Here is a 22,380-nt window from a genome sequence, read left to right on the forward strand (position 1 = left end):
ATTATAAATCTAAATCGTTTTTATGAATCCGCATTTATTTTACGATCTTTACAACGTAAGGTCCAGCGCTTTTCCGCCTCGTCCAATGTCTGTGGCATCGTAGCTCCCTTGGTCTCTGGCAGCACCAAGATTATTGAAGCGCCTACTACCGACACCAAAGTGATGATAAGCATGGGTAAGGGGCGATAAAAGCGGTGGGTGCTGAGGACAACTGGTGAGATTAGGGCACCCATCTGGCCCATAATGTTAATGACCGCCAGTCCCTGGCCACGCAGCACAGTTGGCAGTATCTCAGAGGCCCACTGTTGGCCCACATTGTAGCCCATTGTGACGAAAAATCTGGCTGCAATGGCTGCCGCTGATACATACCATTCCCCTTTCAACAAGCCCACGAAAAGACTGCATGCGGCACACAACAGCATAACGGCCGACATCATGGGCTTGCGACCAATTCGATCTAGCAAGAACATTGGCACAATTCCAGCAGGTATTTCAACGAGCGAGGAAAGGGAAAAGGTTATAAACACATCGGTGTCCAGAATTTGAACGACCCGCACATGGGCATCGTACGCCATGGCCACAGTCATCCAAGTAACGATCAAAATAGTAAGGACGACGCACCTGCGAAATGTCTTAAACAGATCCAGACTGGTGTACTGCTTTCCCGATTGCTCGTTGGCAAATTTGAGTTCAAAGCATTCCTTCATCTCCGACCAAGTCTCTTCGGAAATGGTTTTTCCATTGGCCTTGGCCGCATCTCTCAGCACTTCCATTCCCCTGTCCACCTTACCCATCGACAAGAGCCAACTACAAAGTGATACGAAGTGCATACAGCTTTAGAAAATCGAGTCATTACATACCTTGGTGACTCTGGAGCCAGCAAACTGGTGATTATCATTAATGCCACTGGCAGGGCAACTACCATGGCGTAATGCCTCCAATTGCTGAAGGCGTAGGCCAGCCAGGGAAGCAGGCAGGCACCCAAGGTAAAGGAGAATGTGAGGGCCAAGTTCCCCACCAGTGTGCGATACTTCATGCCAACGTTCTCCAAAGCTATTCAAAGTTGAAGTGATGATAATGATTAGTGGTCATACACTGTGTACACAGCACTCACTAAGAATGTAGATGGGAACGAAGCAGTAGTTCATTGCCAGTCCAGCCACAAATCGACTGGCAGCAAAGCAGGGGAAGTCCTTGCAGACCGCACTGACGCAGCCGCCGATCATGGAGCAGGAGTTGGCCAGGAATAGGGCCGCCAGGCGACCGGAGTGATCGGTGATGTAGCCAAAGCAGAGGCAACCCACAATGCAGCCCACAAAGTAGACAACGACACTATATGTACCGAAATCTTCTTTGTCGCACACCCAATCGTACTCGGTGGCAATGGACTCGTAGGGCACCTCCTTGCGATCGTAGATCCAACCATTGTTGCAGGGTACCTTGCTCCTTGTCTCGTTCGCGTCGTTGGTCTTATTTGGGTTGTAGGGCATATTGTACATGAAACAATTCTCGTAACTGCCATCAGACTTTTTGGGAATGCCCCGATTCTTTTGCTCATTCTCTGGCAATCCCTCCAGTTCGCTTACTCTGCACCAGTGATTCTTTGGCAGCAGTATCATGAATATCTGGCCAAAGTAGGTGAAGGCGAACAGAAAGGCGGCGGGCATCATCCAAAGTAGCAGTCGCTTTTGAAAGGGCCCAAAGTCTCCAATGAGCAGCAGGAAGTTCTCATATTTATCACAATCTCTGGGGGGCATTTCCACACATAACCTAATAAATATTTACAAAACCAAAAGCCAACTTCTTTGAAGCCTTATTTATGTTGAAGAAACCATTAAAAACCAGAGGCCTTTTTGAATTCCAATGCTTTCCCGCCAACTATCGATTACTTTTCAGGCTTGCATTTCAATTCGGTATTTAATCTGTCGTGCATGCTGGTCCCACAACTACGACCGTTATCGATAATTGAGCAGTTCCATCTCTAATTTGCGCGCGAAACACTTTTAATAACAATGGATGTGGACTTACTGCCTCTGCGAAAGCGAATAACAAACACTTTCAAGCTATGTGGCTTCCTCATCCGCTCGGAGAACAGTTCCTACCTGGCGGAGCAGCTGCTGCCCTTCGACGCGGCGGAACGGGACAAGTGGCTGACGGTGATCACCGAGAATCTGCAAAGTCAAAAACTTCTGACGCCTCATGTGGAGCGGGCCGCCCTGGAGAAGGCCATCAATGAGCTGAACCGGGTGGGCTTGGATGAAGGGGAGACGGTCTTTGCCCTGATCGATGCGTTTACGGTGCCCCGTTTCCGGTACAACCAGCGGGTCAAGAAATTCGAGCTGGACACACAGCCGCGCCAGTTGCTGACCGCTCCTCGCATGAAATCGGACTACATGCAGCAGCGATATGCCATGTTACTACAGAAAACTCTGCGACACGACCTCTTTGCACCCGCCGTCATCCAGGATGGCGTTGGAGCCGAGGCCCAGGCTAAGAAATTTAAGCTCCAGTTCGCTGAGAACCTGCTGGCCACCTCGACGATGAGGGAGGCCGTGGTTTTGGGACTGCTTACCCAACTGAAGGAGGGCAAGTTCTATGTCGAGGATCCCACGGGATGCGTTCAGTTAGATCTCACTGGTGCCCGTTTCCATGCCGGCTTCTTCTGCGAGGGCTGCTTCGTTTTAGCGGAGGGCCACTATAACAACGGTGTGCTCAAGGGTAAGTAGCCTAAAGTAGTTAATAACTACATCATAGGAATGTTTTATGTTTCCCCAGTTGACGGCCTGGGCTTTCCACCCGCGGAGCCGGCAAGCAGCAGTCGAGCGTTCTTCGGCACCGCCAACACCTGGGGCGGGGAGTCTGCTAAGCTGCTAAAGTACTCATCTGGGCTACAGGAACTGGAGCGTACCAACACAGAAACAACCATTGTTTTCCTTTCCGATGTTCGATTGGATCTGCCAGTTGTCATGGACAAGCTGCGTCAGTTGTTCGTGGGCTACGATTCCTGCCCGCCGCAGGCAATAGTGCTCATGGGTCCCTTCACGGCCAGCACGAGAAATCATCATGAGCTGAGGCATCACCTGGATGCTTTGGGTGGCTTGGCGGCTGGCTGCGAGCAGCTGAAGAAACAAACGGATCTGATACTCGTCCCCTCTTCGGAAGATCCCACGGCACCAAATATTCTGCCTCGTGCTCCCATTCCCGAATGCCTGGCAGCCGGTCTGCTGAAGGCCTGGCCACGCACCCAGTTGGCCACGAATCCCTGTCGTCTGCAGTACTGCACTCAGCAGATCGTTGTCTGCCGTCTGGATTTAATGGCGAAGTTTTGCCGGAACACCTTGCATTTTCCCGAAGACACGTCCCAGATCGAGCAGCATTTTGCCAGAACGATTGTGTGCCAGGGTCACTTGGTGCCCATTCATCCGATTGCCATGCCCGTGCACTGGGACTACGATCCTGCTCTGTGGTTGTATCCACTGCCGGATCTGATTGTCATGGGTGATTCGTGTCAGAGCTTTAGCAGCAGTCACCATGGGTGCACTGTTCTCAATACCGGCTCCTTTGTCAAGTCCAAGTTCGCCTTCAAGGTGTATATACCAGCGACGCGAACGATTGAGGACTCGGAGATACCGGACGATATGGAGTAGTTATGATATAGTTAACCTTAACGTAAGTTTGAATAATTATTTAATTGGATATCTTGATTACTCTTTTGATTGCGGGCTATTTGGGCAACTCCTTTTATTTAACAAACAAACCTTAATGCGATTTGAAGCCTACAGAATATTTAAGAAAAATCCCAACCATTTAATGTAAACTTGTTTCGGTAGCTAAGCTTCCTTAGGCTTAACATGTTGCTTGGCCCATCAGCTCGCACAATTTTTCGGCACCCAGTGCGTGTGGCTGCTCCCTCGTGATAAGCGGCCCAGCCTCATCATCACCGTCGTCAGTCATCATATGCGCACAGCATGTGTTCCACAATCGTCTCCTGGCTCTACGGCTGACGCGCCTCGCAATCTGCTTTTTACGGCGACCGGGGGTTGTCTATTACTTTTCATGACTTAAAGCCGATTTGGAAAAATATTGTTACTCTGCCCGATGCTGGCCACTTAGGGACGTGGAAATTCAATTTCCCAGGCTGGCGCGCATCGCCTCGCCTCGGCAGCTGAAACGGCAATTTTGATAATGCGTTTGACCTGAGGACATCGATGGCCCCCCATTTGCTGTCACATGACCAGTTGCCGAATCGTTTTTTTAAGACATCATTAGCCGGGTTCAGATGTGGAAGTGGGTGGGTTTTTGCTCTCCTATTGATTTATGATTTATGAGTGCAACTCTGGGCTAGTTGTATGCCGCACGTCCCTGGGATCAATTTCCAAAATGTGTCCACCATGAGTGTCAATTCGATTTGGTGGGCGTGGTCAGCCCTGGGTGCTAACTATATTTTTCATCTGGGCCATCCCCTTCGAGTGTAAAACATTTATTTTCCTCTGTATTCATGGTGACTTCCCAGCGCCTCAATGCAGAAAGGCGGATTCAAAATGCTTTCTGTGCGACAACAATCTTGCTTCTGCTTCATTTAACTGGTACATTCCAAACTTTTGAAATTTAAATATTGTTTTGCGCTCGCTCTGCAACTTGGCCGCAATAACATAAAGAAAAAACATTTTATCTGTTATGGTCATCGGTTTTTATGGCGTTCTCGCCGCAAAGTTGACACCATTTAATTTGGAGCTCAGTTTGAAACCTCAGACTTCAGACTTTGGGACTCGATTAAAGCAATCAGTGATGCGGAATTGTGGAATCTGTGTCTTGGCCATCAATCACGCGACCAGCTGCGTCCCCAAGTGGGCCGATTCCAATCAAGGATCAAAGCAACTGCCCATCATGGCCCATCCTAGCCCACCTCAGGTTATCCTTTATCCTTTCGCACACACACATGCTGGGCAATCAAACGGTGATGCATTCATGTGCATGTCCTGTGGTTATTTGACAATTGTTAACCCATCTCTTGGCTTTGTTCGACTGATTCCTCGGTGTTGCCAAGTGGCCATATGCCAAGCGTCCCCAGAAAATCCATCCGGTAGTCCTCGACTTGGTGGTGTGATTTCGATTTGGATAAATATCCTTAACTGGGGTGGCTTTAATCGTTCTCCGCTGATGATACCCTTTCGATGGAGTATGAATATATTTATGGGATTTTCCCAATGGAGTCCCACTACCAACAGTCGTATTTACAACAAAAAATCTAGTTAGTAAAATGAATAAAATATTAATAACCTAATGCTACTCAAAGTGAAAAAGATATACAGCTTCCGTAATTGAAAAAACTTATTTATAATGATAGCAGGAAATCATTAGCAACTTTTATTTGATGTTAGTTTCAAAGTTAGAAAATCCGAGAGGAATCTATATCAAAATATTATAGAGCATTTCGATTTATTATTCGCACGTTACATGCATATATAATACCATTTTAAAAACCCTTCGAGGGCACGAATATGGCAATATTTTTGGCGCATATGGTCAAAGGTTTTGCGTGGCGCTTTGAAACCACAACGTCAACTGGAAAATCAAAAGCTCGCCTTTGTTTATGGACCCTTTCTTTTGTTATGCAACCATTGATACTTGCAGGGTTTATTAACTTTTTACGAACTCAACAATGAGCTGCATCCTTATAGCTGCTGGTCGGCATTCAACATTTGATAGGGTTATCATCAACATTGTGTGCAGTCCTAAAGCCCAGGGCAAAGTGCACTTGGGGGGCATGAGTAAACGAAGCTGGAATTGCGAATAAATCCGCTCCATAAACTCCACTGCGAATATATGACAACAATGTATCAACTTAAGCCCCGGACGACCGGCGGTCTGGACTACGGACGTGTGCCGACATTTACGCCTCAATTATCAGCCGCAGAGCAAACACTGGGGGTCACCACCACTTGCCATCGCATAGAGGCGATAATTTGCTGGCCATAAGCTGCTCCCACACATGCTGTAGTTGCAGTCCTTGGACCACCCAGCGTGTCCGGCCATTCCCATTCAATCCAAACCAATCCCAAGCGATCCCATCCAAGTCGATGCTGGTACCGGGGCAGCAAGTGACACGTGGCGACCATTAATTTACGCGTTGGCTTTATCTGCGATTTGCTTGCGCATTCTCAGCCGGTGCGGGGATAACGCCACTGACTTCGGAGGTCCTGCCACGTGCCAGAGTTGGCAAATCAAATGTTTTTATTATTTAAAGCGACAAACGGCGACGCCGTTTTATTGTCTTCCTTAAGCCGATAACAACAACTGTCTGCCTGCCTGTTTGCCTCATTGCCTGTTTGCCGGTGGAAGTGGAAGTTGGTGGCAGGACAAATTACAAGGCAGCCGCATCCTGACCGCCATTGTCCTTGGGATTGGATAACGAATTGCACCTTGGGGACACCGCCGGCGCTTGCTCTCCTTTGTCTCATAATGAAGCAACTGGCATGTGATAAATTTTAATTGATTTCATTTGCGTCTCTGCGGCTTTTGTGCGGGCCACTTGGCCAGCGGATAAGGATCCGCGGCTAAGCGCGGCTCATTAGCCAAGGATAATGCATCTAGATAGCGCCGTGATGTTTGACATAATTGAATTTGGCTTCCTAAGCTCTCCTGCTAATGATCCTAATAATGTTGGCTTCAAACTAATGCCATTCACCTGGCAGGACTTGGATCATTAAAAACTGGTCATTGCGAGTTCCTAAACTCGGAATTTGTTGTATTAATCAATGCAAATCTTTTCGTGTTTGGATTTTCAATTAATGGATTTTCTTTTTCGTATTTTGCTTGTAAATTTCTTCTACAGCTTCTATAGAATATTTCTTAATACTAAATTAAAATCAACTTGAACTCTAAACCCTAGTTTTTGTTTTTTCTTGGACAGTTTTCGCTTGCATATTTCAAATTGATTGCGTTTTAATTAAAACTCCGCATAAATCACCTGAGTGGGCAGGACTCTCGGCTGTCGACAGGACTCAGGACTCAGTGGCCATTGGACAGTAAGACAAAAGCCCCAATTCTGCAGCCGTGTCAGCACAATGGCACAGGCGACATAAGCCGATTTCAGGGATATCTCTGCCCGGGCTCCAGCTCCCACTTCCAACCTCCAACTTCCCAGTACTCCCGAAAATGGTTCAAATATTATCATCAACGCACAAGTGGCTTGTACTTGTCACACACACACACAACCACACAGTAACCAAAACCCGAATTCCCCCCACCCCCGCTGGAGAACATGGAAAAATATTTTCATTGTGTTTCAGCAGATTTTCCGCCACGAGAAGGGGGTTGGAAAAATTGGGTAGCTGGCACTCGCAATGCGATTACCTGCGCTTGCCTATTTGCAGCTTGTTGTTCGCTGCCCCAAAAATCAGGAGTGGCAACTGACCGCCCGTCCCGCCCCGAATGCTAATCGACTTTTGATTGTGTGTTTTGCCGTTTTGCCGGAAGGATGAGGAGGAAGGAGGAAGGAGGCTCTCGCACAAAAAGGTTCAAATGGTCGGGCCATAAATAGGAATTTATGCGAGATTGTTTTTTTTTCCCCTTTCCGAAACGGACCACCGAGATTTATAGATGAGGGTGGTATATGGTGTATGTGTCCAGTGTGCTGATTGAATTTCTGGCTGGGATTTTTGGTCTGGGCTGCGAGCGGCACAGGTGACATATTCCTGTCGGCCGAATGACAAGTGTTAACGCCTGTTTTGTATATTATTTCACCCCTCGGATGGCAGCCGTTGCAGCGCTGAATCTCTATTGTAATTGCTAAAAAACTTAAGCTGCGTAAAATCCCAAGTTTCAATTTAACGCTCTCATGATTTCTTGTTGGGATTTCCTGGACATGTGAGTTTGACAAGTGCAGCTTGCACTGGCAGCTCTATGCTATCTTATCTGTACTTTTTTGTTGCTGATGGGAAAAGCATCCGCCATCCGCTGGCGCTCCCATTTGACACTAAGCAGATGCGTCGCTCGAGAATGCGCTCCATGTGGCCACTCTGGAGTTAGGACTCTGTACTCTGTGCTCTGGAAGCTGATGCTCTCTTTCGAAATTGGAGCTCTGCAAAGAGTTTGCCTGGGAAAAAGCGGAGCATGCGCCTGGGTAGCCAGGGGGCGGGATTCGGCGAAGCGCCAATGGCAAATGGCAAAATGGAGTCGCCACCGAGTTGTTGAAGCGAGACAGGAAATTGATTGGGGGGCAGAAGAGCACAGAGAATGGGGAAAGGGGGCCCTGCACATGATTGCACATATGTGCCGGCTGCGATTGCTGGCCAAGATTGCGAGTGGAAAAGGGAGCGGCTGCCAAAAACAAAAAAAAAGAAATGGCGACGCTATCGCTTACAGGCAACATACGTGTGTACTCGCAACAACATGTGTGATGTGTGCCCCGCCGTATGGAAGCCCCTTTCTCTGCGGATCCTCCCGCTCCGCCAGCTCCTCCAGCGCCAGCTCCAACTCCTCGCTGCCCTCCAGGCTCACCCATATGTAAGTTTCTACATACAATGCGGCGTAAATAAACAGACTGCCAGCACAAAAAGCGACTTCCTTGGTCTTTGCTCCTTGCTCCTTCGTCTTTCGCTCTAAGCATTTTGTTTTATTATTATTGAGCTGGCTGGGCTTGAGTTTCTGGATTTCGGTTATGGCCCATGCCGGAAGTGCCGTTTAGACCCGATATCGGTGAATGGTGAATGGCCCATCAAGCTGATGGACCTGCCTATCAATAGTTGGCTGGCGGGGCAACTAAACCTCTTCCTTTGACCCTCAGCTTGATTTATGTTGTGTTGTCCGGATGATTGATGGGTTTGCTCTTAACTTGGCGCTCACTTTTTCTGTCCACAAGTGAGATTTACTCCTAAAATTTGTTTGCTTGACAGCTTACAAATTTAACACCAGTATGGATCTATTTTCAAGATTAGTTTTCACAAAGTTTTCGGAGGAGATGGAGTTTTCAATCTAAGCTAAAGTAAAAAGTAAGAATTTATATATTTTAGTTAAAATATTACCTGCGGGTTTCGAAACTTGCTTTCTAAACAATTGTATACTTATATTAAAATGCCGTTTTTGGTAAATGCTTCTCTTGCTTTCTGCTTACCAATTTCTAGGATTTTTTCTTACAATTGAGCACGTTTTGGTAATTATTCAAACTGATTACAACGCAGAACTCGTAAAACTTTATGCCCGAGTCTTATCTACTTTTCTTGGCTTTCCTTGACGTTTTTTATCTGTGCCGCGATTTAAACTCATTTTCCGTGACTTCTCCGCGCGAAAGTCGTCCGTATCAATTAGGGAGTTCGAGGTGGGACCACGTACTTCCACCCAAAAACCGGAGAACATGACTGCACCCCAAGCAAGAAGTGGCCCAGTCAAGCATAAATGATTTCAACAATATTTCACTTAAAAGATTCAAATCGCGCGAGAAGCGCTGGAAGCGGGAAAGAGACAACGCTGCGTATAAAGCATAACAAGGGAAAATATAAATACGCATACGACAAGTGCGCCCAGAAAAAAGGGGGAAAAGGGGGAAAAAGGGGGGAAAAGGAAAAGCGTGCTGGCTGGGATGGGAAACGCACGCGACAGAAGGAAACGGATACGCTCGAAGAGCTCGCAAACAGATTCAAAATTTCCAACCACATATGACAATGCTCCACAGAGCAGCGCCCCTCCGTGCTCCTATACGTACCGCATCCTCACCCCTCTCCCCACATTTCGGGTTCCTCTCGTCGCCGGGCGGGCAAAAAATTCAAATGTACTCCAAGTAGTGGGTCAGAAGGGCCAGAAGTGGCCAACTAACTGTCGCGCTTTTTTCACTTTTTTCGCTTTTCCATGGGTTTCCATGCTTTCAGCGGAAGTTCCATGAACGCGATGTGGTGAAGGGCTAAAAACTGGCGGTGGAGGCTATATGGTCGTCCTTATGCCAAGGGTCGTCAAGCGCGAACATTTGCATAATCAAATAATAAAAATTTGCATAATTTTATTTTTTACGATACGCATGCCACACTCTTTTACTGCCGCGCCCTGCCCCACACTCTTCCCCCTATGACAAGAAAGAAAAACACAACTTTTCAGTTTCAATTTGTGTTTTGTCGGGCGAAAAGACATTATAGCCAGCGTTATCTGGCCAACTCCACCTCCGTCTACAGCACTTGCGATTCCAGTTCTATAAACACAAAATGGTGTCAATATTTATTTGCGAACCTGTTTCTTATCGCCGCCAACGATGAGCTTTTCCAAATTTGCAACTTTAAACTATTAAAAGCGAGAAGTTTGTCTATAGAATGATATTGAGCACAGTTCTTAGGAGCACCCTTATTCTTAAACTATATTTCTATTAAACTTATGGCTTAGCTTAAACAAATCACCAAAAACCGCGCCATATTTCTTTTGTTAACTTCTCCAAATCTTGCCCCAAATTAAAAGGTTATGAATAAGCCTTCTTAAAGTGAGCCATAACTTCCACTCTAGTTGGTAACCAACTTCTGGCTTACATATCGCACACTCGATTGGCATGTTGTTGTTTTGCTGTTGGTTTTTTTTGCAACATAAGCTGGCGAAATATTTAGCATGTCAAATGACATATTTGCTGGTTGCCACACACTTTTTTTTGCGCGGTGGCAAAAGACCGCGATTTGGCCAAGGATGTAAGTGTCTTACTTGGTTTCTCCCAGCGGTTTTTTTTTACCTGGCATATGTGTGCCTCGGTCTCCTGTATTGCTGCCTGTATTTTTGCCGTTTTGTGCTTCATTTATCACTGCGGCGTCGGGATTTCCATATACTCAGCATATTCGCCATGATATATGGCTGCCAGAGTGCTTAACCCGGCCAGAGATCGCCGCGAACGTTTATCCCCGGCCAGTGTGTCACTTGACTCGATGACAAGCAACCCCACGGTGCCTCGCCCATTCCACACATGGTGTAATTTAGATAAGTGGCCATTCTTCATTTTAATGCTCATAATTTCATAATGTGTACACCCATATGCAGCTCCACCCATTCCCATTTCCATTCCCATTTTCATTCCCGGGAAATATTCCAAATTAAAATCGTGCATTAAGAGCTGGGACCAAACAACATGGTCAGCGTCGTGCGTTGGCCATGCCATTTATTTTATTTGGCGAGAATTCTTGTTTTTGCTAGTCCAAATGCCACCTTGCCACTGCCACGAATACAAATGGTATAGGGGTGCCCCATTCTGCTTTTCGTGGCTCCAACTCACATGAATATGGAGCAGGCGAGTGGAGGAGAGGTCGCGAATGTTGAATATGTGTTTTTCCACGTTGTTTCTCTGATTTACGAGCCATAAAAGTTAACTTAATTAAATGGTTTTTGGCGTTCGCTGAATATTTATGGTGCCAGCATTTCAATGTGTCGCAGAAAGTTATGGGAAACGCTTTGAAGATAGATATATATGTATATATATACTACTGCTTAAATAAAAATTGTTTATACTACGTATTCAGCAGACTTAAATTCCCTAAGAAATTGTTTAAATTCTTGTTAATAAGATCTGCGGATTTAGTAAGTGCTGAGATAATAGTTTATTATACCAATCTTTTTCAAAGCTCTGAGTTTGGTCTATCTATATATGGGGTTGTTTTTTGTGTCACTTTCATCCCTGAGCAACAATTGTGTATTTCATTGAAACTAACAAGTGTCGAAATAACGAATGCGTAGCAATTCACTTCAAGTTCTCTGCATCTCGAATGCCTTTCATGCTTCAGTAAACCAATGAAAAAATTGCACAACAATGAATGCGAATGAGCAACAATCGTCAAGTGATGGAGAACAGCACTTAAAGTCAGCTTAAATGGCGACCGCAGATAGATTCACTCGTAAATCAATTAGCACCCACAACAGGCAACCCAAAAACCACCAAACGGCGCACCCAAGTGGGGATCTCCTGTTGTCCTGCGGCTTTTTGGGAAAATTAACTACCTGCTAAGTTAATTGAGCAAGCAACGCTGGCAGGACTCGCAGGACTCGCAGGATCCGCTGCCATAAAAGTTGTGCAGCGGTCCAACTAAAAAGTCAAGCGCTGCGGCTTACAACTATTAATTATGCGGCCCAAAGTTATGACAGCAGAAAACAGGCGCAGAACTCGAGTAGCGAAACTAAAAACTGCCAACTGCCAGCGAGCAAAGGGAAGCGCACATCATAAATTACGGCCAGGACACGGCCATGGATTGCAAGGATGTGCCAGCTCCAGCTCCTGCTACTGCTACTGCTCCTGCTCCTGCTCCTGGATGTATATGTATGTGCGGTAAGCCGCCGCCTGTCTTTTGGCCATGGCAAACAGCTTCCATGCATCCAAAAATATTCGAAAATTTCAATGGACCACCACCAGGAGCATGAGCTGCTGTTGGATCCTCCTGGCACAAAGGTATCCTGCCACGGCACAAAATGGCCAGCGCAGAGCGCACAAAAAGTGTCATGGCGCATGAAAAACTTCCTGCAACGGCGGCGGCTTGGCCAGAAAGGGCCTTCAGCCTCTCCTGACCGTGGCCAAAACAATGGCTCAGCTCCTCCGCAGTTTTCGGCAAATGAAAGTCGCATTGTCAGGCTCAATGTTTCCGGTCGGCTCATGAATGTCCTCGCACCGAGTTGCAGCCTCATCCTCATCCTCATTCTTATTCTCGATTCTCCAGCACTCCAGCTCTTCAGCCATTCCAGCAACCAGCATCCACTGCGTCTGAGTCTCAGTCTGCGTTCCGTGGCTGTGACTGTGACTGTGGATGTGGCCTGAAACAAAGCGCATCCGTTTGGCGAAAATTGAAATGACAAAGTTCAAAGTTTAAGCGGCTTGGCTGTCAGTTTTTCAGGGGCTCTTATAGTGCCGCGTTCGATGCACAGAGAACATACCCAAAGGAATGATGTGAATCCCACGGTTAAGTTTAAGTTTTCTATCAAAATGTTTAACTCATAAAGGTGTTATAATGCATACATAAATTAAGGTATACTAGTGTTTAAAAGATTACAACTTGCAGTTTTGTTTCAACTTGCATGCTCTTAAACTTGGAGATGTTTTTCAGTAGTAGGTAGTAGGTGCCTATTATTTTTCTGCGTGTGGCAGGGAATTAAGTGGCCCAAACCACAGGGCTAATCAGCAGGCAAACACTCAAACCCCATCGATTGCACTGGGTGCTGTGCAAATTAAAAACGACCGGGAGCAAGTGGGAAATTAAATTGCCTGCAGTTAAAAAACACTTTGCCCAGCCACCAGCACCAGCACCAGTCGCAGTACCAACAATGTAATAAAAGTCATCTACCGACACGCCCACTCCGCCGCCCCGCCGGCGATGTTCCCAATCCCGGCAGCTCCAGCTCCAGCACGGCTACATTTGCATACTTTTAAGCGCAGATGAGCAGAAATCACTCATACGCACGGTGGGCCATTAAGGGCGGTTGACGATGGGGCGGAGCCAAGGCCCAAGGCCCAAGGCCCACGACTCATTCTCATTCTCATTCTCAGGCTCAGGCTCAATCCAGCTGTCGGATTTTCTTGCTCCTGCTATTATGACGGTATTTGCATTGTGTTTAAACGTATTTGAACACGATTTTCAGTCAAGGGGATTTGGCAATTGGTGGGGGAATGAGGCCGAATCCACGGCTGGTTAAGTTTGGGGGGCAACCGAAATGAGCAGGCAATTTATTTACGGTCAAATTGCGAGGTTAGGCAAGGCAAACAAAGCGGCGCAGGTCGCTGCGCATTGGGATCCATGGACTCCATGCTCCATTGTGGGCGTAAAAATGTGATAAATATGAAATGTGATTATGGCCTCTATTATGTAGCACCCAGCACCCAGCACCCAGCAGCCAGGCAGGATGATGATGAGGCTTATTATGGAGTTGCCTTCGTCCTGGCTGAGTCTGCGGTTGCCCTGGGCGTCGTTTTGAGTGAGTGGCTGCCATGGAATTGTCTGACTTGCCTTCTTGAATGTGCTGGCCTCCTCGGGTAAATGAAATGAGGAAATGTGATTTTGACGATGTGTTCGCTTTACGGCTGGCTATGGTAGTTCATATGGGTGGCGCTTGTTTGTTCTTTGGAAGGGCGTCGGAAGTTGTAATTGTTTTTTAAAGGAAGCTTGAATTGCTCATTGGGGAAATGCACGAAATAAATCAGAGACGAGTGACTATAAACGGCGTGTCTAGGAGTGGGCAGTAACATAAAACTTGAGTTGTCTTCAACTTTTTTTCCACTGCCAGGGTTTTTTGGAAATAACAACTTTGTTAGTTGGGCATCTTCCTTGATTCGAAACAATACTCGCGGTATCATGCAAATTATTTCCAAGTCTGCGGCTATATTAGAATATCAAAAGCGAAATGGTTTTTGATTTGCATACGTTATTAATTCGATATCATTTTAAGCTGTTCTCTACAATGCTGTCTAGGCTTTCCACCTTATAACTCAAGTCTGCTTATCGCGTCACCTTTATGCTAACCACCAATTTGGCAGCATTAACTTTCCCAGCAATTGTTTTTCACCCCACACAAGCTGGGGGAAAATGTCTTTATCAAGTGGCAAGCAGCGAACACAAAGCCATAAAATGCTAATCCCATCATGGGAACAATGAGCAGAGCGGATCGCAGCAGAGCGTTTGCCGTTTGCCGTTTAGCGATGCCATCAATTGATACATCAGTCGATAAGGCAGCAAAGACGTCCTGTGAGAATCCTGGCTGGCTTCCTGGCTGCTTCACTGCTTGGCTGCTGGCTTCAGTGGCACGGGGCTAACTGGATTTGGCCACGCTAAATCAACGCAATTCGTTGTGGCTCATTTGAGTGCAGCAACGAGCCAAGGGAATCGCTGGGGGAGCAGCCACCACCCGAGGAATTCGTTGCGCTTTGTTGGAATTTGGCATGCTACAAATTCGAGGCTCATGGGAACTGAATTTCGGCAGGGTTGGCAAGTGTGGAAATATTGAAATTCGAATTACATTTTTGCCAAAAACTGCACTGCCACTCCACGATGATGGGTTATCCTGGTAGCTCAGCTCGTCGTATTCGTCGCGCCGTCTGCGCGACTGACTGCCTTTCGAGTTCAGGACAACCCCGGAGTATCCTTTCATCTTGTTGCCATTTCGGTTCCCAGCTCATTAGCGTCGGCGTCGCCGTTTTTGTGGCCGCATCTAATTGCTGCATGCGGCCAACATGAATCCTGCTGAATTGCAACTACAGGACGCACTGCCTCACTGCGCTAACAAGTCGAGCATATTCTTCGCTCTACTTACATGGCGTATGTTACTCGGGGGCCCGCGGATTTCTGGTGGTTTTTCTAGGCCTGGGACCCTATGTTTTCGCTCTACCTCACAATCGAAATAGTGGGTTGTTCGGCAAGAAATTTAAAGAACTCCATATGCTGCCAAATCATGATATTTCCGCTCTCTAAAATTTTGGTTTTGGGTTTATTTTCAAACATGTATGGAATATTATTCCCGGTAGTTTTTGCTCAAGAAGTATATTTCGTTCCTTTAAGCAAAATCGCTTTTCTTTATATCTAAAAGTTTGTAATGGGTGAAAGCTATTGTTTTCTTTAATCTGGGTTACGCTTTCTTCCTTTCTTTTTTATTAACCTTAAGTTATTTTCATAAAATGATTATCAACTACTTTAGATATATGCATTCCCTCTTCTCAGCAGAAACTTTATTATCAAGAAACTTAAATATCAATTCTAGCGATAACCACGCTTGAGCTCAACAACTCATATTATCATTAACCCACATTACCATTAACCCACATTTCATTAATAATACCTCGTGATTATTGGATTGACATAACAATTAGATTTTTATTGAAACATTCAGCCACACATTGAATGCTAGTATAAGCAGATTCGCAACTTAACCATAATAATATCTTACAATGACGAAACTCCAGATCCTTTCGGGTCCTTCGATAAGAATGATAATTAATTGAGATACAGGGAGATCCAGTTACATGTTTACGATACAAATTGCACTACATTTAAAGCTAAGGGGAAATTAAATCGGAGCGTGAGGGAAACTAAAGTTAATATCACAATCGAAAATGGGCATTATGGGCTAAACCAATGGGTTTTGTTTTCGGTGTAGGGATTTAATGACTTAGAAATATCCGAAAAAATGCTTGGATCATTTGGGCATGCCACCCATTCGGCGACCTGGCGGTGTGCCGCCGACCACGTTGATGATCTCGTTGTCACCGGCCGAGGAGGATGAGTCATCCAGCTGCGGCTGGTGGTCACTGGCCTTGTCCTGGTGCGCGGTCATGTGTCGCGTGAGATGGTGTCGCTCGCGGAAAGTCTCCTGGCAGACGGGACATCGGAGTTTCTCCTCCCGCTTCCGTCGATTTGGATCGCAGGCCACCTCGCTCTTGTGATGCGATCGCATGTGGTACACCAGATCGCTGGTCATCCGGAAACTGATGTTGCACTTGGCGCACACATTCTGGGCGGTCAGCGTGAAAGTGGATGCCAAAGTGGGTGGAATCAGCGTGGAGAGAATGGCCGCGGCAGCGGGATTCTGGAGCGGTTGGGAGACCGCAAATGGATGTGGTGGCGGCGCAAATCCGGGATAGGCATGCAGAAACTCCGACGGCGGTCCTGGCGGTGAGTTGCCCTGCATAGAGGCACCTCCTCCGGCATTGGGATTGGCCGGTCCCGGTGGACGGGTGTACAGCAACTGCTGCTTGAGACGCTGCTGTGCCTGCAGAGCCTGCATCGGATTCACCGCCTGGAAGGCGCCGTTGAACTGATACTCCGGTCGGAAGTTGTGGTACACAATGGGATTGGCTGGCAGGGGATTTGGATTCTGGCCACCGCTATTGGTTCTGGGTGGCGGTGTCACCAAGGGCGGACTTATCGAGTGACAGCTCAGCTGATCGGGACTCAAGGGCGGTGCGCCCACATCCACGGGTGACTCCAAACGTGACGTGGTCGACGGCGAGGAGGATGCGGTGGACAGCGACGAGGAGGCCACCTTGGTGAAAGCGCTGCGCATGGGCGGTGGTGGTGACGAGGTTGACGGTGCCTCTGGCGAGTCCACCAGTGGGATGACCACACTGGGATCATCATAGACCCGCGGCGAGCGAATGCTGATCTGTGGATACCGCTGGCGTGCCTCCAGCAGACTGATGTACTCCAATGCCGCCGGCGAAGGTGGTTGCGAGGTGGCTCCTCGAGGAGACAAATCTGTGGGATAGTGGCTCATCTGCTGCTGCTGTTGGTGGTGGTGATGATGGTGGTGCAGTGCCTCCTGGAGGCGAGCCTGCTTCTCGGCCTGCTTTTGCTTGATCCGCTCGTCGGGCATCATGAGGAAGGCCACATCGAAGGCGCGCTTCAGAGTGGTCTTGCCACCGGCTGGCGATGTGGCAGTCTCATTGTTGTTATTGTGATTAGCCATGGGATTCGGCGGCGGTGACTGTTGCGGCGATGTGGAGATCCTGAGCTCGGCGTGCTGAGGCGGCGTGGAGCGACGCTGGCCAGGATTCGCGTGCGACGGCATGCTATCCATGAGCAGATTCATTTTCACTTGCAAACACTTCTCGACTTTCACTTGGCTCTGGTGGGAGGATTTGGGTCTTTTTGAGGTTCTATATAGTTCCTTGCGATTCGAAATTCCACTTTCGACTGCTGGCCGCCCGCAATCTGTTCCTCTTTAAGTACCCGCTGCCAACCACCGCGTCCAGTTGGAATTCTCGTATTCTCATATTGTCCCATTCAATTGGGAAAAAGCAACTCTCCGCACTCGCGGCACTTGGCCCATCTGTCCTGATTCTGCTCGGAGTCTGTTCAGATTCAGGTCCTGCAGAGAGCACCACCCTTATGTTCCTGCTCCTGCTCCTGCTCCCTCTCTTTCACTCCCGCTTGTGCTCTCTCTCTTTCTGCAGCGGTCTGCCCTCTCTTTCTGTGGCCCACACTCCCTCTCGCCAGCGTTCCATCTGCTTTGCCAGTTGGCGAACATATTCTGTGGTTTTATTGTGCGAGTCCTGGCCAGGACGACTCCTGGTTGGCTGGCATCTCCGGACAGGTTGGCTTGTTCGAAAACCTTGTGCTGCTGTATGTGCTGCTTGGGCACAGTGGGCTACATGTCTCTTACAGTTGGTAGATTATATTGCCAAAGATTAATTTATTGAGCTTAGAAGGATTGGAAACAATGATCATCTATATGAAAAGGTACTCTTGTTTCTCAAAAAGAAGTGATACTTTAGCGTAGTTCTTGAAGTAGTTGTTATCAATCCTTTCACTGCAATTTCATAAGGTGAAGGCTTACAAATATTTTCCTTTAAATATATCTTTTTGTCTTGTTTTCATTTAAATTTTTACCGAAATATTGTATCTAACTCCCTGAATTTCCCTGTTTCGCCCACTGTGCACTCATCTCTTTTCGAAAGGAGGCGGTGCTTTGTCCTGGCTCTCTCGCTGGCTCTCTCTCTCACTCTCTCTCCCTCTCTCTCTTGCAGTGCCGCTCACACCCACCCCGAAAATATGGCAGGACCTGCCCTCTCTTTCTGTCGCTATGCCCGTCCCTGTCGGCGGTGATGTCCTTGTTGCAAGTGTTTCCGAACAGGTTGTTTTTGTCGATTTTTTAGCAGCGCCAGCGAGATTGTGTGAATATGTGGCCATGTTTTGTGCTGCTGTATTTGTTGCATTCGTTGTGTTTGTTGTGTTTGTTTCCTTTGTTGCTGCTGGCTGGGATTTTGAGTATATGCTGCGCGTAGCCCTTACATATTGCCAAACACACACACACACGCATGGAAGCTCACGAATTGGGGGTTCCCCTTGTTTTGTAGGCGACTGTTGAGCGTCGAAATCTTTCAACATACCGAAATATTTATTTGTCAGTTAAGTTGGCGCTGCTGCTGCTGTGTGGAAAAAAAGTGGCAAGTGCCCAGTGAATATGCAACATGCAACAATAGCAAATTGTGCACTGCTTTCCGTTCGTTTTCCGTCCCGTTCTGATCCCCCGTTTATTTCCCCATTTTTTTTTGGCGTCCGGCTAGACCCTAGATCCTGGCAGACCGGATGTGAGGATGTGGCCATTGCCAGGACAAAATATGTGTCTGTTATGGTCAGTCGTGAACAAGGTTCTGCAGGCTGTATGTAGTATGTAGTATGTATATATTATTTAAATTTTCGCTTCTTTTGTTGCCATGGTTTTGCTCGGCCATGTGGCTGCAACAGCGGCAATTTAATGTTTGCATATTTTCAGGTGCTAATTGTTCCACTTGCCATATGAGTTGCATTTTTAATTAATATTTATAGCCACCAGCCAAGTGTGTGTGTGTGTGGGTACATTTGTATCTGTGTGCTGGAGCCTATAATTCGCATGGCCGCCATGTTGGCTGTCGACGAAATGAATATTAAACACATGATTGCCTTCCAACCTGACCATTGCATTAAAAATATTGTTTAGTTTGTATTTAATTAATTGCCGATCGAACAATCCCAGCTCAACCCATAGGCTGATGCGATTTTAAATTGATAAATAATGGTATATTCGAAAGGTATGGTGGTTTGGCTTCTCCTGCTGATAAGTTAAAATTGGTTGAAAATCATTTAAAAAATTACTAAAGAATTAATTGACTCACCATATACCCTATTAAATTCTGTAGTCTGAATCAATCTTCTTAAATTAAGATCATCTATAGCCTATCCTATGAGATATCAGATATCTTATCTTAAATCGAACCTAATTCTTGCCTCCTTGCCTGAAGTTCATCTTTATCCTATCGACCCAGATATCTTATCTTTTATCGGACCAATTTCCGCAATATATTACGTATTATCGCATCGCACTAGAAATTACCCCCCGTTTCAATTGGATTCTCACATATGTGACACGTGTGCACAATTGAAGTCAAGTGAAAATGCCAAACACACTCTCAGTTCATTGCAGTAAATATTTTCTGCGGAAATTAATGAAAATCTCCGATATACAAATCGAGCACACAATTTCCACTAAACCCAAAAGGCTTATCTACCCCTGCTGATCTCCCTCTATGGCCAAACTAGAAGATTTTGGCTTGTCACTGATGTCAGGGGATGGAACTTTAGGTGGGTTGGTTGTTTGGTTTAGCGCCTGTCGATACATCAAACTGCCAAGTGACAAAGTGATTCCCCTCGTTGTCAGGCTGAGACAAAGCGCAAAAAGGCGTGAAATTGCCTTTGTGTGATTAAGTCGAGAGCGCAGAAAATGGAAGGAAGCGAGTAAATGTCCCGGGAAGCAAATTAAAAACTAAGATGGCAATCTTCCGACTTAAGTTTAGACGCAGCTACGTGCTCCTTATGCCCGGGCATGGCATCCGCCTGGTAGGAGGGTTTCAATTATCCCTGGTAAGATAGCAAAATGTAAATGCTAATTGCCTCGAGTTTAGCGCAGAGCTGGCTGCGTTTATTCCGGAGACAGCAGACACCTTTTCCGTGGAGATTGTGGCCTCGGTTGATGTTAATGTGCTGCCTGTCTGCCGTAATCTTTGTGTTTTGTGCGCAAATCCTTGAGGAAACAGCTTCTTGCTGCCTGCAAATCTAAGCGCATCCTGCACTGGAAAACAAACTTGGGCTAACTTGTGCTGGTGAACTTCTAAGGCTAAAGAAAAAGAGCACACTGCTGGCTTTCCGTTGTAATTATTAGGCCTTATTTAGGGTGTCAAAAATACTCAAAGTGTTTTGAAATATTATATAGTTTTAAATGGATAACATCGCACTGAAATATTATATAGTTTTAAATGGATAACATCGTGCTGAAATATTATAGTTTTAAATAGATACCATCGGTGCACCTTCCATTAACACGCATGGGTTTCACATAAACGGGTTTTAAGATGTGAAATGCGATAGGTTTTATCATGATCCTTAAACCTTTTTGTTCAGTGGATTATGCTGTGCTGGCGCAGTAGAAGTTTCCTTGGAGTTTTACCATACAAATTGCATCCTGCAAGAGTCCTGCACTTGCCAACCCTCAGAGCGCGAAGTGTCCCTAGAGTACGGAGTAAACTAAAACTCGAGTCCTGCTCTGGATCCAATCAAGTGCTTTTCGCGCATTAAATAAAAATTCGAATTGGATTTCATGTGAGCACGGCGAGAACCTAATTTTATGAGGGTTGCAGTACTTTCGCCTTTGGAGGGCTGCATCTGAATACAAATCCAAATTCGAATCCAAATCCGAATCTAGAACTGGAACTGGAGTATTTGGGGAGGGTGGTTGCGGGCTATGAAGTCCCTGTTGCTGTTTGTTTAAATACCGTGAATAACATGTGGTTTTTTCGAAGCATATGGCAAGGACTTTGTCACTATTAAGGTGCCTTCTGGCGTTGGCCCTGGCCCCGGTTCGTCGTCCAGCCTGCCAAATCCTCCAATTAGACTGTCATTCATTTAAACGGATTAAAAATGCGCGAACGAGGGTCGCACTTTTCGCTCTAACAAGGCCCGAGGGTCCTTCGGGGTGGTGGTGGTGATGGTGGTGGTGTATCTTGTGGTTGCTCCCAGTTTAGTCTTAGTCGGATTAGAGCCCTTGTTTTGGTTAGCAAATCGGCTGATGACGATGTCTATGCCGAATCACACTCACATTCAGATTCAGTTTCCTATTTAATGCCAGCTCTGTTTGCTGTGCGTCGAGTTGGTTCAATCAGTTCGAGACGCACATTCGACTGCAATCAAATCAAGGCACAAAAACATTTTCTGCTGTCATATGCAAAACGCCAACGATGCTACAAAATGCACCTGACTGAGTGGGTGGATGATGGGTGGTGGCTGGAACTTTATCTAAAATGCTTACGCTTGAGAAGCTTTCAATCGAATGCGGCATAAATATTTATGTGCCCCGATGTGGCAATATTTTCCGCAGCTGAAACACACAACTCAAACACTCGTACAACACAATCGTGAACGGAACTCGCAACAGTTGCCAAGTGTTGCACGTGGTTGCTGGATAGCCATAATGTCAAGAGCTCTTCAAGTGGGCCAGAAGGGTCGGCAGCAGGCCGGAACAGGAACTCCCACTTTAGACCCTTCAACTTTACAGGGTATATATGTACATATAGTGAACGAGAGCTTAGGATAACTTTTATGGCGTTTTAGTCGCCTTTCGATTTCCTTTCGATTTAAATAATAATATATATAAATATTTTTGCGAACTTTTAGTTAGTATCATAACAAGTTAGTAAGATTTTTCTTAATATGGATAGTAATAATAAAAACATTTTTAGTTATATTTACATCAAGTCGATATCTCAACCTCTTAAAAGTCGGGATTTTAATGGTATACTCATTGTTTAAATATTTGGTATAATTCTATATTCTACACCCTTTCCTTTCAAAAGCTCCTAAGGGGAATGTCAGGTTCGCTTCGGTTAAAATCTATTCCCTGTGACACTTGTAAAACATATTC

At 46.3% G+C, this 22,380-nt stretch overlaps 3 protein-coding genes across 3 annotated transcripts; 1 reads left to right on the forward strand and 2 right to left on the reverse strand.

Moving 5' to 3' along the window:
- Positions 1-20: 20 nt before the first annotated feature.
- On the reverse strand, positions 21-1,757 carry LOC122616430 (solute carrier family 22 member 7). The gene is made up of 3 exons (XM_043791877.1): positions 1,115-1,757; positions 861-1,053; positions 21-807 (listed from the first exon to the last, which is right to left on the reverse strand). Exons 1-3 carry the CDS (start codon positions 1,755-1,757, stop codon positions 21-23), a joined length of 1,623 nt encoding a protein of 540 aa, XP_043647812.1.
- A 228-nt stretch (positions 1,758-1,985) lies between these two features.
- LOC122618637 (DNA polymerase epsilon subunit 2) lies at positions 1,986-3,669 on the forward strand. Its single transcript, XM_043795217.1, has 2 exons — positions 1,986-2,718; positions 2,776-3,669. The coding sequence occupies exons 1-2, from the start codon at positions 2,013-2,015 to the stop codon at positions 3,645-3,647; spliced, it is 1,578 nt and encodes a 525-aa protein (XP_043651152.1). The 5' UTR covers positions 1,986-2,012; the 3' UTR covers positions 3,648-3,669.
- Positions 3,670-16,125: 12,456 nt separating this feature from the next.
- Positions 16,126-17,532, reverse strand: LOC122618638 (B-cell lymphoma/leukemia 11B). Its single transcript, XM_043795218.1, has one exon. The coding sequence runs from the start codon at positions 17,515-17,517 to the stop codon at positions 16,126-16,128; it is 1,392 nt and encodes a 463-aa protein (XP_043651153.1). The 5' UTR covers positions 17,518-17,532.
- Between the last annotated feature and the right edge of the window lie 4,848 nt (positions 17,533-22,380).

The sequence above is a fragment of the Drosophila teissieri genome, chromosome 3L, assembly GCF_016746235.2.
Source record: "Drosophila teissieri strain GT53w chromosome 3L, Prin_Dtei_1.1, whole genome shotgun sequence".
In the NCBI taxonomy this organism is placed as follows: domain Eukaryota; kingdom Metazoa; phylum Arthropoda; class Insecta; order Diptera; family Drosophilidae; genus Drosophila; species Drosophila teissieri.

What these genes read in the sequence shown, in the direction of transcription:
- LOC122616430 (XM_043791877.1), bottom strand. Translation starts at nt 1,757, where the DNA reads ATGCCCCCCAGAGATTGTGATAAATATGAGAACTTCCTGCTGCTCATT. An exon ending in CGTTCCCATCTACATTCTTA is followed by an intron (nt 1,054 to 1,114) that starts GTGAGTGCTGTG and finishes AACTTTGAATAG; the next exon opens with CTTTGGAGAACGTTGGCATG. An exon ending in CTGGCTCCAGAGTCACCAAG is followed by an intron (nt 808 to 860) that starts GTATGTAATGAC and finishes ATCACTTTGTAG; the next exon opens with TTGGCTCTTGTCGATGGGTA.
- LOC122618637 (XM_043795217.1), top strand. Translation starts at nt 2,013, where the DNA reads ATGGATGTGGACTTACTGCCTCTGCGAAAGCGAATAACAAACACTTTC. An exon ending in TAACAACGGTGTGCTCAAGG is followed by an intron (nt 2,719 to 2,775) that starts GTAAGTAGCCTA and finishes ATGTTTCCCCAG; the next exon opens with TTGACGGCCTGGGCTTTCCA.
- LOC122618638 (XM_043795218.1), bottom strand. Translation starts at nt 17,517, where the DNA reads ATGAATCTGCTCATGGATAGCATGCCGTCGCACGCGAATCCTGGCCAG.